The sequence below is a fragment of the Oncorhynchus clarkii genome, chromosome 10 (assembly GCF_045791955.1).
Source record: "Oncorhynchus clarkii lewisi isolate Uvic-CL-2024 chromosome 10, UVic_Ocla_1.0, whole genome shotgun sequence".
In the NCBI taxonomy this organism is placed as follows: Eukaryota; Metazoa; Chordata; class Actinopteri; order Salmoniformes; family Salmonidae; genus Oncorhynchus; species Oncorhynchus clarkii.
In genome coordinates this window covers 26,860,287-26,877,992 of record NC_092156.1, presented here as the reverse complement: position 1 = coordinate 26,877,992, position 17,706 = coordinate 26,860,287, and the positions used below count along the sequence as shown (strand labels likewise).

The window sequence follows — 17,706 nt, the reverse complement described above, 5'->3', positions numbered from 1 at the left end:
GTTGAGAAAACAGGAGAGACTGAAGTACTAACACTTATTGCTGAATGCCTAGGAGAGGAGAAACCACTCCCCCTCCAATACAACCACTGATTACCAAAACAAGTCACAAATTGCCCTGCCGCTTAGAAGTGTCAAGAATCATCTGCAAGTTTTGAGATAAAGACAAAAATTATACTTATCACTCCTGGAGATATCAGGAGTCCTCTAACTATAGAATGAAGTACTTGTTGCATAATCTATTTCACCAGAAAAAAAATTGCCCACATTGTCAAGCGTATTTTGTTTTGTTCGACATTTGGAAAGTTTACCGACAAATTTGAATTTCCATCAGGCCTGTCGTGACATTTTTTTTGTCCGACGTGTACTTTACTCGCAATAAAAGGTTGGATCGAAACCTGCTTAATGTGACTTAAAATGTGTTGAAAAGAGATTCCAGAGGGTCTAGATGTGTCAGTTGTCTATGGTTTGTCTACAGGTGTGAGAACCACCATGAGAAACTCAGTGTGTTCTGCTGGACCTGTAAGAAGTGCATCTGCCACCAATGTGCACTGTGGGGAGGCATGGTAAGTGGCCCACAGAGGAGTATTCTCAGTCAAGCCCCACATCCCTTTGGTATAACAAAACAAGTGCTCAGTCAGTCCATTCCTGTATTTTGATCTTCACCCCTTTTCCTTCCCCAAGCATGGCGGCCACACCTTCAAGCCTCTGGCTGAGATCTACGAGCAGCACGTGTCCAAGGTGAACGAGGAGGTGGCTAAGCTCCGCCGCCGCCTCATGGAGCTCATCAGCTTGGTGCAGGAGGTGGTGAGGGGCACTGTTTCTTTTTCAGCTTGGTTAGAAGCACACATGAGAAAATAGTATCAATATCACTACTGCACACTGCTGAATTTTGCCACTAGATGGCACAAGGGCACTACAGCTAATTTGCCTCTGTTGTGATGGGATGCCTCCTCCACTCTATCCCTCTGAAGTTACCGTTCCACCAAAATACATTATAACGCCGCAACCGTCTGCCTTAATTCAACATATGTTTTCTGGTTCTCTCAGGAGAGGAACGTGGAAGCAGTGCGAGGGGCCAAAGACGAGCGAGTGCGAGAGATTCGTAATGCAGTAGAGATGATGATTGCCCGTCTCGATAACCAGCTCAAAAACAAACTCATCACCCTCATGGGTACGCACATTTCATGACACCATTTGTGTTTCTCTCTTGTCACTGTAATGCCCTTCTATGTCACTAAAATATTATTTTTATATGAAAATGTTCTCTCCCAACAGGTCAGAAGACCTCCCTCACCCAAGAGACTGAGCTACTGGAGTCTCTCCTGCAGGAGGTGGAACATCAGGTATGTGGACTTGTACCATACCAGTATACAGTGTACCATTTAAAAAAAATATTTAACACCAGGAATGCCGTAGGTAGCACTACAAGTGGGTTGGAATGTGTTGTACCTGCTTGAGAGGGTGTGTTTCTTGCAGGACATACTGTGTTGTCTTGTGGTTTGTGGAGGCAGGTGTTTTAGGAGGAGAGTGGGAAGTGAGTGTTTTCAGTGGCAGTCTGGCACGCCACACCGCACAGCACTCTGGGTTAGAGGTCGACCGATTAATCAGAATGGCCAATTTTAATTAGGGCCGATTTCAAGTTTTCATAACAATCGGTAATCGTCATTTTTGGACACCAATCATGGCAGATTACATTGCACTCCACGAGGAGACTGCATGGCAGGCTGGATACCTCTTATGTGAGTGCAACAAGGAGCCAAGGTAAGGTGCTAGCTAGCATTAAACATATATTTTCTTAAAAAAACAAATCTTAACATAATCATTAGTTAACTACATACACATGGTTGATGATATTACTAGTTTATCTAGCTTGTCCTGTATTGCATATAATCGATGCGGTGCCTGTTAGTTTATCATTGAATCATAGCCTACTTCACCAAACGGATGATTACCTAACCATAAACATCAACGCCTTTCTTAAAATCAATACACAATTATATATTTTTGAACCTGCATATTTAGTTAATATTTCATGCTTACATGAATTTCTTTTAACTAGGTCAATTGTGTCACTTCTCTTGCGTTCTGTGCAACAGAGTCAGGGTATTTGCAGCAGTTTGGGCCGCCTGGCTCGTTGCGAACTGTGTGAAGACACTTTATTCCTAACAAAGACAGCCAACTTTGCCAAACGGGGGATGATTTAACAAAAGCGCCTTTGCAAAAAAAGCACAATCGTTGCACGAATGTACCTAACCATAAACATCAACGGCTTTCTTAAAATCAATACACAGAAGTATATTTGATTAAATCTGCATATTTAGTTAAATAATCCAGGTTAGCAGGCAATATTAAACTAGGGAAATTGTCACTTCTCTTGTGTTTATTGCACGCAGAGTCGGGGTATATGCAACAGTTTGGGCCGCCTGGCTCGTTGCGAACTAATTTGCCAGAATTTTACGGAATTATGACATAACATTGAAGGTTGTGCAATGTAACAGGAATATTTAGACTTATGGATGCCACCCGTTAGATAAAATATGGAACTGTTCCGTAATTTCACTGAAAGAATAAACGTTTTGTTTTCGAAATGATAGTTTCCGGATTCGACCATATTAATTACCTAATGCTCGTATTTCTGTGTGTTATTATGTTATAACTAAGTCTATAATTTGATATTTGATCGAGCAGTCAGACTGAGCAGTGGTAGGCAGCAGCAGGCTCGTAAGCATTCATTCAAACAGCACTTTCGTGTGTTTGTTGGCAGCTCTTTGCTATGCTTCAAGCATTGAGCTGTTTATGACTTCAAGCCTATCAACTCCGGAGCTAGTTAGCGGGGTGCGCGCTAATAGCGTTTCAATCGGTGACGTCACTCGCTCTGAGACCGTGAAGTAGTTGTTCCCCTTGCTCTGCAAGGGCTGCGGCTTTTTTGGAGCGATGGGTAACGATGCTTCGAGGGTAGCTGTTGTCAATGTGTTCCTGGTTCGAGCCCAGGTAGGGGCCAGGAGATGGACGGAAGCTATACTGTTACAATGGCAATACTAAAGTGCCTATAAGAACGTCCAATAGTCAAAGGTATATGAAATACAATTGGTATAGAGAGAAATAGTCCTATAATAACTACAACCTAAAACTTCTTACCTGGTTAATATTGAAGACTCATGTTAAAAGGAACCACCAGCTTTCATATGTTCTGAGCAAGGAACTTAAACGTTAGATTTTTTTACATAGCACATATTGCATTTTTACTTTCTTCTCCAACACTTTGTTTTTGCATTATTTAAACCAAATTGAACATGTTTGATTATTTATTTGAGGCTAAATTGATTTTATTGATGTATTATATTAAGTTAAACTAAAAGTGTTCATTCAGTATTGTTGTAATTGTCATTATTACAAATAAATACATTTAAAAAATCGGCTGATTTAATCAGTATCTGCTTTTCTTGGTCCTCCAATAATCGGTATTGGTGTTGAAAAATCATAATCGGTCGACCTCTACTCTGGGTAGCAGGAAGCTGAGCGAGAGGAGGCACTGAGCCACCAATTGTCTAGAGGCTTTCTGTCTTTTCATATCCTCTTCATCTGCACTTGCCCTGAACAGACAGGATGGTCAAAGCAGTGATGTTCATGACCACGATGTGCTTTCACCTGTCCAGTTCTTTCACATCAGTGCAGATAAAGAACGGGAGAAAAGGATAGGAAGCAACTTCAGACTACTGATATTCACTTTTTGTTTTCTGAGCGAACTGATTTGAAACTTTAAGAAACCAGGTGCGTTCTCCCACAGGTGCAATTTTCTCACACATTCTGCCATGGAAATCTTAGGGTCTTTAAATGCTTTTTACATTGTCTTTCCTCAAATGACTATCAGCTGTTCTCAAACCTTTCTTATGAATTCACCTCTCTGAAGTCACAACCTAGGCTTTTTCATCGCCTGTCAAACTTTACCTTGAGTGCGTCATGCCTCCAGTGAAATGAGATGCGTTAAGAGTGAGGGTGAAGGGGGAGTGGTGGTCAGGTGTTGCTCTGCAAAGCTCTTCAATTGTGTGTGGTTCTCTGTCCTACAGCTGCGCTCCTGCAGTAAGAGCGAGTTGATCTCCAAGAGCCCAGAGATCCTGCTGATGTTCCAGCAGGTTCACCGCAAGCCCATGCAGTCCTTTGTCACCACTCCAGTCCCCCCCGACTTCACCAGGTAACATACTAACTAAACCTACTTCACTAAACCCATTATACTGTACCTGCACACCTTCCTAGGTACTGTACTAAACCACAGATCCTGTGACTAGATAGCTTGATTTAAGAAAGAAAATGCTCCGGACCCTCATTTTAGACTGTAGCTGTGTTTTTTAAAATTGTCTTCAGAGAAAAGAGGATCCACTTTTAGATATAGATGTTACATTTTGTATGGTTAGATATACATTTCCATTTGGATTATTCATAATGCAGCAAGATATTGTTATGCTTTTAATGGATATTTCATGACATTGAGAAGTGTAATTACGGAACAACTTTCTCTCCACAGTGAGCTGGTTCCTGCCTATGACTCAAGCACTTTTGTTCTGGCCAACTTCAGGTAGTCTTGAAAATGTTTGGATATGAGCTTGTGTATGCACAAGGAATAGAAATCGACAGTTTTTGAACATCAAACAAAACATCTTTTAGCTTCCGTTTCTTGGAAAATAGTACATAGTACAAAGCACCCCGCTCATACCCCGCACAACCGCTCATACTTTATTTGGGGTTGCCAGGTCCAAGGCTCTGATTAAGTGCTTATGTTCCAGCTGCTAATTAAGGCAACCAGGGACACGTCGGCCCATGATGAGCAATTTCTCTCTCGTTGTGACGCTTCACCAAGAAGCAGTTGAAATTGTATTTTTTTAATGAATGGGTTCCTCTTATCTGACTTGTTTTTCTGCCTGTGTGTTGCGTTGTCCTTACAGCACCCTGAGACAGAGGGCAGATCCCGTCTATAGCCCCCCACTCCAGATATCTGGCATCTGCTGGAGACTCAAGGTTTATCCAGTGAGTAGACACCAACAATTGTGTGTTCTCTAATACTTAGTAGTAATTGCTACTAAACGACTAATGATCTCTTATGTTCATCGTAATCTTACTCTAACTACTAGATTTGATATGTCACCTTTTTCACAACTAATCAGTCAATATTGGAGATTGTGAAAAACTCTCTGGTTTAATGTTCACCATAATTATGGGTTCAAGCAGCGAAGCTGGTTTCTTCTGGTTTATTATTATTATACCGGTTCTTCTTATAGGGAAAATGTAACATGCAAATTCCTGTGAGATGGTAAGGCAGAGGAGGGTGCAACTTGACATGATGATAAATGCCAATTGGCCAGGCACTTGAAATTGCATACTCTGAAAGGTTTGGACGCATGGGGGTTCTGTTGGACAAATAATAATTAATGCAAGGTTATTGCGGCCATATTGTTTGAGTAAGAGTCTTGGAAAATATTGTGTTTGAAGATAGATTATATATACCACATTTGGTGCCGATCAGTCTAGCAGTTTTGGAGAAAAAGTTTTAAAGTAGTCAATATCATAAAAAATAGCCCAAAGTATGCATATTGCATGATCTGATTTGTGGTATTTGGCAAGCGTGATAAAGAGTACAGAAGTAGCTCCTCTAGAGCGATGTGCCCACAGCTTGAATCCCAACATTGCTCCTTGCAGCTATATTTATTATGTTCCTTCTGCCAATTTGCTGAAACATTTTTAATTCCAGTGAGTTGGTAAGGGCTAGAAGGGTGCATCAAGGCCACACCCTCCCATGCAATTTGAACATTTCTTTCACAAGGAAGAAATTGGCCTCGAACCCATAAGGTCCGCCATGATGGATTTTCCGCCATTTACAATTTTGTGAATTATACTTAATATGCTACTCTGGCACCGAAGGACCAATCTGCACAAAACTTGATATATGACCTCTGGACCAAGGTCTCTTAATGCTAAATTACACACTAGTATATCAAACAACTTGGCCGCTACTGACCAATAAACATTATTGTGGGCATGGTCTGGCACATAAATGCATATAAATCAGACACTGATGATCGTATTGTAACAACTTGGTACATATGTCCCAAACATATGCAAGCACATGATGATGCTCTAACGGGCACATGTTTATATCTCTTGATCTGTTTGTCAGAGTGATGAAATTTGGCACCCATGTTCAGGGATATGAGTCTAGCTAAGGTGTAAATTATGGTTCAGTTTGGCCACATCGTAGCGCTGTTGGACAGGAAAAAACATTCATGCAAGCTCATAGCTCATAGCCAATGAGCTTGCATGAAAAAAAAATATATATATATTTTTTTTAAAGCGGCCATATTGTTTGAGCTGGATTCCTGGAAAATATAGGATTTGAAGACATGGGTACATAGATGCTATGTGGGTACATAGATGGGTACATAGATGCTATTTTTTTTAGATGCTATGTAGAGATGCTATGTACCAATAAAATATATATATATATTTTTTTAGATGCTATGTAGAGATGCTATGTACCAATAAAATATATATATATATTTTTTTAGATGCTATGTAGAGATGCTATGTACCAATAAAATATATATATATTTTTTTAGCTGCTATGTAGAGATGCTATGTACCAATAAAATATATATATATATATTTTTAGATGCTATGTAGAGATGCTATGTACCAATCGGTCCATTTGGTTCTGGAGAAGAAGACGTGTAAAGTATTTAACTTTGAAAACTGGTGCTGCTCAATTAACCAAAATTGACCGATGTCGGTTCAATTATTTGAATTCCATTTAGTTCAGTTTTTTTCTGTCAACTCAATGTGAACATTGCACAGTTTCTCTAGAGATAAATCCGATCCAGCTTGAACCCCTGCTTGCTGCTTGCAGCTATATTGTGTGTTTGTTTTTCCCTTCAGGATGGCAACGGTGTGGTGCGCGGCAACTATCTGTCCGTTTTCTTGGAACTATCTGCAGGACTCCCTGAAACGTCAAAGTATGTTTTTGTAAAATTATTGTCATTCTCTTTCTTTGAATTTAAGTTTTCACTTGAATTTATGTCACCTTCAACGTGTGTATTTTCTGTGTCTATAGATATGAGTACCGTGTGGAGATGGTCCATCAGGCCTCCAGCGACCCCACTAAGAACATCATCAGGGAGTTTGCATCAGACTTTGAGGTGGGGGAGTGCTGGGGCTACAATCGCTTCTTCAGACTGGACCTGTTGGCCAGCGAGGGCTACCTCAACATGCAGACTGACACCCTGGTCCTCAGGTTACCACTAATACTAATAGAGAGAAAGATGCCATTTCTAACTCTGGGTTTAGTGTCTTCATTGGAGTCATTTTTGACTGCTGAGTTGACTTTTCTCCCCTGAACAGGTATCAGGTGCGTTCGCCCACCTTCTTCCAGAAGTGCAGAGACCAGTACTGGTACATCAGCCAGCTGGAGTCAGCCCAGTCCAGCTACATCCAGCAGATCAACAACCTCAAAGAGGTGTGGGTTTTAGATCACCACAAATGAATCTCTAATTAATCTAAACTAAAATGATTTGCGTTAACTCATTGCATATTATTTCTCCATGTTGTCAGAGGCTGGCCATTGAGCTGTTCCGTAGGCAAAAGTCTCGCAGCTCATCCCCTCCTGACCGGCGCCTGGGCACCTCGACCTCGGAGAGAGACTCCCGCTCAGGGAAAGGTCCCGTGGCTGAGGATGGCTGCCAGACCACTGCCACTGAGACCAAAGTGGAAGAGGAGGAGGAGGAGAAGACCCAGCACGATGACTCCAATGTGAGTCACTCAGACATTAGCACTTTGTCATCATATTCATCCATATTCATGATGACCACAGAGGTTCACCCTGTATTGGTTCATATTTGTGATTCAAGATGTTGCACACAACACATGATCATAGTACCCAAACACACTGATTAGAGTGGTCGAAACAGTTAAATGTTGTGTGGATACGATAGTCTCCTTTGTATTTACACAGGGGAGCAACTTTGATTTTAGAAATGGGGGAGGATATAATATATATTATTTATATTTTATCCAGTCAGATAAACACCGCTCGGAGACGTCCGCAGGGTCCTAAAGCACACCGTTGCCTCGTTTTTTATCACATTCCAATGATAAAACTGGGGGGGGGGACAAAAATGTAATTTCAAACTTATCCCATCCCCAGTGAAAGTTGCTCCCCTGTATTCACATAACCACTGGGGTCGAAACATTGTTACATAAAAATCCAGGAAGCATATAATATTTCTCAGATGAAAATGAATGGCATTATAAAAACAACTGGATGAAATTAAATTTCAGAGACACTTAATCATTCTGCCCCTTTTCCGCCTAAAATGTCTCTAGTCCTACTTAAGGGCTGACCTCAGCATGCATTATCATAAGGTGTCTCAAGAGGGAGATGGGGCACAGTAGAGGAGAAATGCTTGCTGTGTCAGCAGCTGAGCTCTAGGCTGCATGTTGTCTGAACATTGCGCTAATGTTGCATTAATGTTAAAGTATAGTCATGAGCTGATGGGGACCTTAAGCATGCACTATTTTATCAGATGAAGATCAAACACAGCAGAGTAGGAAAAGCTGTGTCAGAGGTTAAGCACTAAATGCTTTTATGTAAATGCTGCGCTAACGTTGTGGTGTGGTCAGGAGCTGTCTGATGGGGACTTGGAAGTGGACTGTCTGACGGGGGACGAGGAGGTGAACCCTCTGGACGGTAGCAGCACCTCGGGCAGCTCCACGGCAACGAGCAACACAGAGGAGAACGACATCGACGAGGAGACCATGTGAGTGACCTAGCGCCACTATCACCCCTAACCACAGAGCTTTCTCTCTAGTTTTAGTCCCCCAATTATTTGGAGGGGGGGGGAATGCAGAAATTATATCCACATCCTCAAATCAAACTTTATTTATCACATGCTCCGAATACAACAGGTGTAGTAGACCTTACTGTGAAATACTTACTTACAAGCCCTAAACCAACAATGCAGTAAAAAAAGAGATAAGAAATTATTTACCAAATAAACTAAAGTAAAAAATGTATAAAAAGTAAAATAACAATATCGAGGCTATATACAGGGGGTACCGGTATTGAGTTAATGTGCGGGGGTACAGGTTAGTTGAGGTAATTTGTACATGTAGGTAGGGGTAAAGTGACTATGCATATATAATAACCAGCGAGTAGCAGCAGTGTAAAAACAAATGGGGGGTCAATGTAAATAATCCAGTGGCCATTTGATTAATTGTTCAGCAGTCTTATGGCTTGGGGGTAGAAGCTGTTAAGGAGCCTTTTGGTCCTAGACTTGGCGCTCCGGTACCGCTTGCTGTGCGGTAGCAGAGAGAACAGTCTATGACTTGGGTGACTGCCGTCTTTGACAATTTTTGGGGCCTTTCTCTGACACGGCATAGTATTATAACTCCTGGATGTCAGGAAGCTTGACCCCAGTGATGTACTGTGCCGTACTGACTGCCCTCTGTAGCGCCTACGGTCAGATGCCGAGCAGTTGTCATGCCAGGCGGTGATGCAATCGGTCAGGATGCTCTCGATCATTACATCGATCTTATCATTACAATTACTTGTTTTGGTGTCCCTCTGTCCCAACCTGGAATGTGCTGGTTAGAAAGAGTGTAGTTTTGATATGAGTTGTGTATGCGTACTTCATCAACGTGTTTTCAAACCCCTGAGCCCGAAGAGACTGTGTGGAGTGAAGGGCTGTTGCTGGAGCCTTAGTCTCACATGTTCTCTCTCTCTTCTCCACCCCCTCACTGTGAGCTCACCAGATGAGCCATCAGTGAGTCATCACTGCTCCTCATACTGCCTGGCTGAGTGCAAAAAAACAACACGAAGCTCTCCAGCTCCAACCACGCACACTCATACACATACACTAGGGTTGAATATTTTCTAGAAAATCAACCAATTTTCTTTCCTGGGAAAATTGCAACCCTATCACGGTATTCCCATTCAAACCGGAAATGCTATTTAAAAGCACATAACATCAGTGTAAAATATGGACAGGAATCTAATGGTTTCTTGTTGTAGTTGTCACAATTTAATCAACTGAAAATGTCTCACCACACAATTTGTTGATGTAGTTTAGTTTACATTTTTAAAAATGAGGTTATTAGCCTACAGACTAGTGAACATTACATTTGTTTTATCTTACCCCGGAAAGATGTTGGCCCCTTTCTCTCCCCTTGCACCTGGCTATCAGGGGAATTTCGGGAGGTTGTGTTTTTACTTTATGATAGTCACCACTTTAAGCAGGTTTTGTCACAGGGAACATATTTGATTCTCTGCTAAACAAACAGACAAGCAGATAGGCCTAGTAGTGGAGATTCAGTTGCTCAAATACCTGCGAATCTGACTAGTCAAACCCATGGATTCGCTTTTGTTATTGTGACATCATGTTGCAAATGTCTATTTCCTCATGCGTTAAGCAGGGGGACACGTCTGGCACTGCAGGATTTGAGTCCCTGGCGGCGTAGTGTGTTACTGATGGTAGGCTTTGTTACTTTGGTCCCAGCTCTCTGCAGGTCATTCACTAGGTCCCCCCGTGTGGTTCTGGGATTTTTGCTCACCGTTCTTGTGATCATTTTGACCCCATGGGGTGAGATCTTGCGTGGAGCACCAGATCGAGGGAGATTATCAGTGGTCTTGTATGTCTTCCATTTCCTAATAATTGCTCCCACAGTTGATTTCTTCAAACCAAGCTGCTTACCTATTGCATATTCAGTCGTTCCAGCCTGGTGCATGTCTACAATTTTGTTTCTGGTGTCCTTTGACAGCTCTTTGGTCTTGGCCATAGTGGAGTTTGGAGTGTGACTGTTTGAGGTTGTGGACAGGTGTCTTTTATACTGATAACAAGTTCGAACAGGTGCCATTAATGCAGGTAACGAGTGGAGGACAGAGGAGCCTCTTAAAGAAGAAGTTACAGGTCTGTGAGAGCCAGAAATCTTGATTGTTTGTAGGTGACCAAATACTTATTTTCCACCATAATTTGCAAATAAATAAATTAAAAATCCTACAATGTGATTTTCTAGATTTTTTTTTCCTAATTTTGTCTGTCATAGTTGAAGTGTACCTATGATGAAAATTACAGGCCTCATCTTTTTAATTGGGAGAACTTGCACAATTGGTGGCTGACTAAATACTTTTTTGCCCCACTGTACTAGGTAAACTGTTGACGTTACAATGTTTTTGTAATAACGTCATCTATTAACCTTTTTAATAACAAAACAAAAATGACATACATTTTCATATTCCATCTATCGTCATGACCACCGTTGTGGCTGACAGAAACCATTATTCCAAAGTCCCTTTATTTCATGTTTAATGTTCTGAGGCTGGTTCTCCATAGTAACAGGACAAAAGGAATTTGTCTGTGGCCTAAGATTTACCAGGGGTGTGAGGGGTCATAAAAACCCCACATCTTCAGACCCCTAGATCTCTCCTCCTCTGTTGGGGTTGAGAGAGAATCTGTAGGGTTGTGGTCTCCTGTAACCTGACCAGATCAGGACAGTCTGTCATGTCTAAGGTGATCCTACTTGCAGGTGGGTAGTTAAGGCACTTGGAACAACTTGGCCCCTGAAGGCCAAAGCTTACATTGGGAACATTACTGGGCTGACCTAGCGAGTTCGGGAGAGGAGGCTGAGACTGGGCCCCCTAAGGGGGTTTCAGGATCTATTGCCAACTTTCCAAAAATCGGGATCGCTTCCGTCCCACGGGTGATCCTAGTATAAGACCTCATTAGGTCTTCCATTGCACGTGTGCGCCTGTGTACGTAGTAGGTGCACATGCCAAGGGAAATAAAACCAAGGATCCTGGTAACAGTCAGGATACTGTCCGGAACCGTCCAAGAGCGGGCGACAGACCAATCTTTTGGTCTGTAGTCAGTCGGGTCAACTAAGTGCTTCATCCCGTACGCTAAGATCAACAGTCATGGGTCCCTCGTACTGGATTTGGTTTTGAGTGGCTTGTGGTAACTCAAGGGAACGGTTAGCAAAAGCGTCCGGCATTTCAGTCTCGGTGTCTATCCTGTCGTCGGGAAGTTGGTAGAGAGTGAGGTCGTCTATGTGAACAATCGCCCCCTCTGGTACTTAACAAAAACAGGTTCAAAAGTTCAAAGGTTCAAAGGTTTGTAAGTTTTTATTTTTTTATTTTACCTTTATTTAACTAGGCAAGTCAGTTAAGAACAAATTCTTATTTTCAATGACGGCCTAGGAACAGTGGGTTCTGCCCCTGCCTGTTCAGGGGCAGAACGACAGATTTGTACCTTGTCAGCTCTGTGATTTGAACTTGCAACCTTTCGGTTACTAGTCCAACGCTCTAACCACAAGTCATAGTGGCGGCCGCGAACGGTGTGTTGACCAACCGTCGGTTCCCTACGGCCCCATCCCTGGCTGTTCGTTTGGCTCTACAGCGTTCTTCGCTGGTGATAGCTTTAATACCACAAAGATGCTCAGTGTTATCCCTGACAAACGGTTTGCTAGGACAGTGGTAGTGGACATCTTTGGTTAGAGTACACATTAACAGGTTAGGGGTGAGAGATACATCTGTGTTGTTTTCCTGGTAAGCTACAACTGGGGGCGTGGCAATCTTTACGTGGATACTGTCGTGCCAAAATCCTACATTGAGAACTGTTTTCAATCTACAGATATTCTCCAGTTCAACAACCGGCAACGTCAGTTGAAATCCCACTTCATTACGATCAACATCAACATGTATTGGGATGGCCGACCCCAAATGTGACTAATGGCCTTATTGACCTCAGCTACTTCAACCACGATATGTTGTGCACCATTGAGATGGGCACTAGATATGAGGGGATTATATTCATGGCCAAGTGGTCCATAGAAGAGCTAACTTCACAGAGAAAATCCTCCAGTAACAATCGAACCAATTGGACATGGGCATAGTCATGGTTCATGACCTCTGCTAGCTTTCCTACAGACAGGATAGTTTTGTTCAGGAGAGTAGTGTGTGTGTTGACCACCAGAATAGTGTCCTGGAGAGACTTTCCCACATGTTGCAACCTGAGGGCCTGTGCCTTCATCTGCTGCTGGATAAGTGGCATCTCTTCAGTAATCTCCCTAACAATCCTCTTGACTGTGGCTAGACTGACTGCGTTGACGGCAGTGGTTCCTAGGGCAAATAGTGACCCTTGGACAGTTGGAAAGAACTCCACGAGGAGCCTGCCTGTTACGCGAATGCAGTCAGAAGCCAAGGTAAGTTGCTAGCTAGCATTTAAACTTATCTTATAAAAACAATCAATCAATCATAATCACTAGTTAACTACACATGGTTGATGATATTACTAGTTTATCTAGCGTGTCCTGCGTTGCATATAATCGATGCGGTGCGCAGTCGCGAAAAGGAACTGTCGTTGCTCCAACGTGTACCTAACCATAAACATCAGTCAGTCTAGCCTTGGTTTCATGCATGTCAACATCAGAAGCCTCCTCCCTAAGTTTGTTTTACTCACTGCTTTAGCACACTCTGCTAACCCTGATGTCCTTGCCGTGTCTGAATCCTGGCTCAGGAAGGCCACCAAAAATTCTGAGATTTCCATACCCAACTATAAAATTTTCTGTCAAGATAGAACTGCCAAAGGGGGAGGAGTTGCAGTCTACTGCAGAGAGAGCCTGCAAAGTAATGTCATACTTTCCAGGTCCATACCCAAACAGTTCGAACTACTAATTTTAAAAAATTACTCTCTCCAGATAAGTCTCTCACTGTTGCCGCCTGCTACCGACCCCCCTCAGCTCCCAGCTGTGCCCTGGACACCATTTGTGAATTGATCGCCCCCATCTAGCTTCAGAGTTTGTACTGTTAGGTGACCTAAACTGGGATATGCTTAACACCCCGGCAGTCCTACAATCTAAGCTAGATGCCCTTAATCTCACACAAATCATCAAGGAACCCACCAGGTACAACCCTAAATCTGTAAACAAGGGCACCCTCATAGATGTCATCCTGACCAACTGGCCCTCCAAATACACCTCCGCTGTCTTCAACCAGGATCTCAGCGATCACTGCCTCATTGCCTGTATCCGCTACGGAGCCGCAGTCAAACGACCACCCCTCATCACTGTCAAACGCTCCCTAAAACACTTCTGTGAGCAGGCCTTTCTAATCGACCTGGCCCGGGTATCCTGGAAGGACATTGACCTCATCCCGTCAGTTGAGGATGCCTGGTCATTCTTTAAAAGTAACTTCCTCACCATTTTAGATAAGCATGCATGCTCCGTTCAAAAAATGCAGAACTAAGAACAGATATAGCCCTTGGTTCACTCCAGACCTGACTGCCCTCGACCAGCACAAAAACATCCTGTGGCGGACTGCAATAGCATCGAATAGTCCCCGCGATATGCAACTGTTCAGGGAAGTCAGGAACCAATACTCGCAGTCAGTCAGGAAAGCTAAGGCCAGCTTCTTCAGGCAGAAATTTGCATCCTGTAGCTCCAACTCCAAAAACTTATGGGACACTGTGAAGTCCATGGAGAACAAGAGCACCTCCTCCCAGCTGCCCACTGCACTGAGGCTAGGTAACACGGTCACCACCGATAAATCCATGATTATCGAAAACTTCAACAAGCATTTCTCAACGGCTGGCCATGCCTTCCGCCTGGCTACTCCAACCTCGGCCAACAGCTCCCCCCGCAGCTACTCGCCCAAGCCTCTCCAGGTTCTCCTTTACCCAAATCCAGATAGCAGATGTTCTGAAAGAGCTGCAAAACCTGGACCTGTACAAATCAGCTGGGCTTGACAATCTGGACCCTCTATTTCTGAAACTATCCGCTGCCATTGTCGCAACCCCTATTACCAGCCTGTTCAACCTCTCTTTCATATCGTCTGAGATCCCCAAGGATTGGAAAGCTGCCGCAGTCATCCCCCTCTTCAAAGGGGGAGACACCCTGGACCCAAACTGTTACAGACCTATATCCATCCTGCCCTGCCTATCTAAGGTCTTCGAAAGCCAAGTCAACAAACAGGTCACTGACCATCTCGAATCCCACCGTACCTTCTCAGCTGTGCAATCTGGTTTCCGAGCTGGTCACGGGTTCACCTCAGCCACGCTCAAGGTACTAAACGATATCATAACCGCCATCGATAAAAGACAGTACTGTGCAGCTGTCTTCATCGACCTTGCCAAGGCTTTCGACTCTGTCAATCACCATATTCTTATCGGCAGACTCAGTAGCCTCGGTTTTTCTGATGACTGCCTTGCCTGGTTCACCAACTACTTTGCAGACAGAATTCAGTGTGTCAAATCGGAGGGCATGCTGTCCGGTCCTCTGGCAGTCTCTATGGGGGTGCCACAGGGTTCAATTCTCGGGCCGACTCTTTTCTCTGTATATATCAATGATGTTGCTCTTGCTGCGGGCGATTCCCTGATCCACCTCTACGCAGACGACACCATTCTATATACTTCCGGCCCGTCCTTGGACACTGTGCTATCTAACCTCCAAACGAGCTTCAATGCCATACAACACTCCTTCCGTGGCCTCCAACTGCTCTTAAACGCTAGTAAAACCAAATGCATGCTTTTCAACCGTTCGCTGCCTGCACCAGCACGCCCCACTAGCATCACCACCCTGGATGGTTCCGACCTTGAATATGTGGACATCTATAAGTAACTAGGTGTCTGGCTAGACTGTAAACTCTCCTTCCAGACTCATATCAAACATATCCAATCTAAAATCAAATCTAGAGTCGGCTTTCTATTCCGCAACAAAGCCTCCTTCACTCACGCCGCCAAACTTACCCTAATAAAACTGACTATCCTACCGATCCTCGACTTTGGCGATGTCATCTACAAAATTGCTTCCAACACTCTACTCAGCAAACTGGATGCAGTTTATCACAGTGCCATCCGTTTTGTCACTAAAGCACCTTATACTACCCATCACTGCGACCTGTATGCTCTAGTCGGCTCTAGTCGACTCCAGGTCATCTACAAGTCCATGCTAGGTAACGCTCCGCCTTATCTCAGTTCACTGGTCACGATGGCAACACCCACCCGTAACACGCGCTCCAGCAGGTGTATCTCACTGATCATCCCTAAAGCCAACACCTCATTTGGCCGCCTTTCGTTCCAGTTCTCTGATGCCTGTGACTGGAACGAATTGCAAAAATCGCTGAAGTTGAAGACCTTTCTCCCTCACCAACTTCAAACATCTGCTATCTGAGCAGCTAACCGATCGCTGCAGCTGTACATAATCTATCGGTAAATAGCCCACCCATTTTTACCTACCTCATCCCCATACTGTTTTTATTTATTTACTTTTCTGCTGTTTTGCACACCAATATCTCTACCTGTACATGACCATCTGATCATTTATCACTCCAGTGTTAATCTGCAAAATTGTAATTATTCGCCTACCTCATGCCTTTTGCACACAATGTATATACTCTCCTTTTTTTCTACTGTGTTATTGACTTGTTAATTGTTTACTCCATGTGTAACTCTGTCTGTTCACACTGCTATGCTTTATCTTGGCCAGGTCGCAGTTGCAAATGAGAACTTGTTCTCAACTAGCCTACCTGGTTAAATAAAGTTTTTTTTATTTTTTGTAAAAAAATTTATCTATGCCTTTCTTAAAATCAATACACAAGTATATAATTTTTAAACCTGCATATTTAGCTAATATTGCCTGCTAACATGAATTTATTTTAACTAGGAAAATTGTGTCACTTATCTTGCAACAGAGTCAGGGTATATGCAGCAGTTTGGGCCGCTTGGCTCGTTACAAACTGTGTGAAGACTATTTATTCCTAGCAAAGACAGCCAACTTCGCCCAACGGGGGATGATTTAACAAAAGCGCATTTGCGAAAAAAGCACAATCGTTGCACGACTGTACCTAACCATAAACACCAATGCCTTTCTTAAAATCGATACACAGAAGTATATATTTTTAAACCTGCATATTTAGCTAAAAGAAATCCAGGTTAGCAGGCAATATTAGCCAGGTGAAATTGTGTCACTTCTCTTGCGTTCATTGAACGCAGAGTCAGGGTATATGCAACAGTTTAGGCCGCCTGGCTCGTTGCGAACTAATTTGCCAGAATTTTACGTAATTATGACATAACATTGAAGGTTGTGCAATGTAACAGGAATATTTAGACTTATGGATGCCACCCGTTAGATAAAATACAGAACTGTTCCATATTTCACTGAAAGAATAAACGTTTTGTTTTCGAGATAATAGTTTTCCTGGATTCGACCATATTAATGACCTATGGCTCATATTTCTGTGTGTTATTATGTTATAATTAAGTCTATGATAGAGCAGTCTGACTGATCGATGGTAGGCATTCATTCAAACAGCACTTTCATGCAATTTGCCAGCAGCTCTTCGCAATGCTTCAAGCATTGTGCTGTTTATGACTTCAAGCCTATCAACTCCCGAGATTAGGCTGGTGTAACCGATGTGAAATGGCTAGCTAGTTAGCGGGGTTCAAAAGTCACTCGCTCGGACACTTGGAGTAGTTGTTCCCCTTGCCCTGCATGGGTAACGCTGCTTCGAGGGTGGCTGTTGTCGATGTGTTCCTGGTTCCAGCCCAGGTAGGAGCGAGGAGAGGGATGGAAGCTATACTGTTACACTGGCAATACTAAAGTGCCTATAAGAACATCCAATAGTCAAAGGTATATGAAATACAAATCGTATAGAGAGAAATAGTCCAATAAATC

General features: G+C 43.1%; 1 protein-coding gene across 2 annotated transcripts in view; it reads left to right on the top strand.

Moving 5' to 3' along the window:
• Positions 1-17,706, top strand: part of LOC139418205 (E3 ubiquitin-protein ligase TRIM37-like) — a 42,162-nt gene that overhangs the window by 12,316 nt on the left and 12,140 nt on the right. For both annotated transcript variants that reach the window (XM_071167478.1, XM_071167477.1), the window contains exons 6-17: positions 476-563; positions 682-804; positions 1,048-1,171; positions 1,276-1,343; positions 4,068-4,192; positions 4,523-4,573; positions 4,941-5,022; positions 6,925-7,001; positions 7,100-7,279; positions 7,387-7,501; positions 7,597-7,794; positions 8,665-8,801. In XM_071167478.1, coding sequence (XP_071023579.1) covers positions 476-563; positions 682-804; positions 1,048-1,171; positions 1,276-1,343; positions 4,068-4,192; positions 4,523-4,573; positions 4,941-5,022; positions 6,925-7,001; positions 7,100-7,279; positions 7,387-7,501; positions 7,597-7,794; positions 8,665-8,801 — 1,368 coding nt within the window. The remainder of the gene's footprint in view (positions 1-475; positions 564-681; positions 805-1,047; positions 1,172-1,275; positions 1,344-4,067; positions 4,193-4,522; positions 4,574-4,940; positions 5,023-6,924; positions 7,002-7,099; positions 7,280-7,386; positions 7,502-7,596; positions 7,795-8,664; positions 8,802-17,706) is intronic.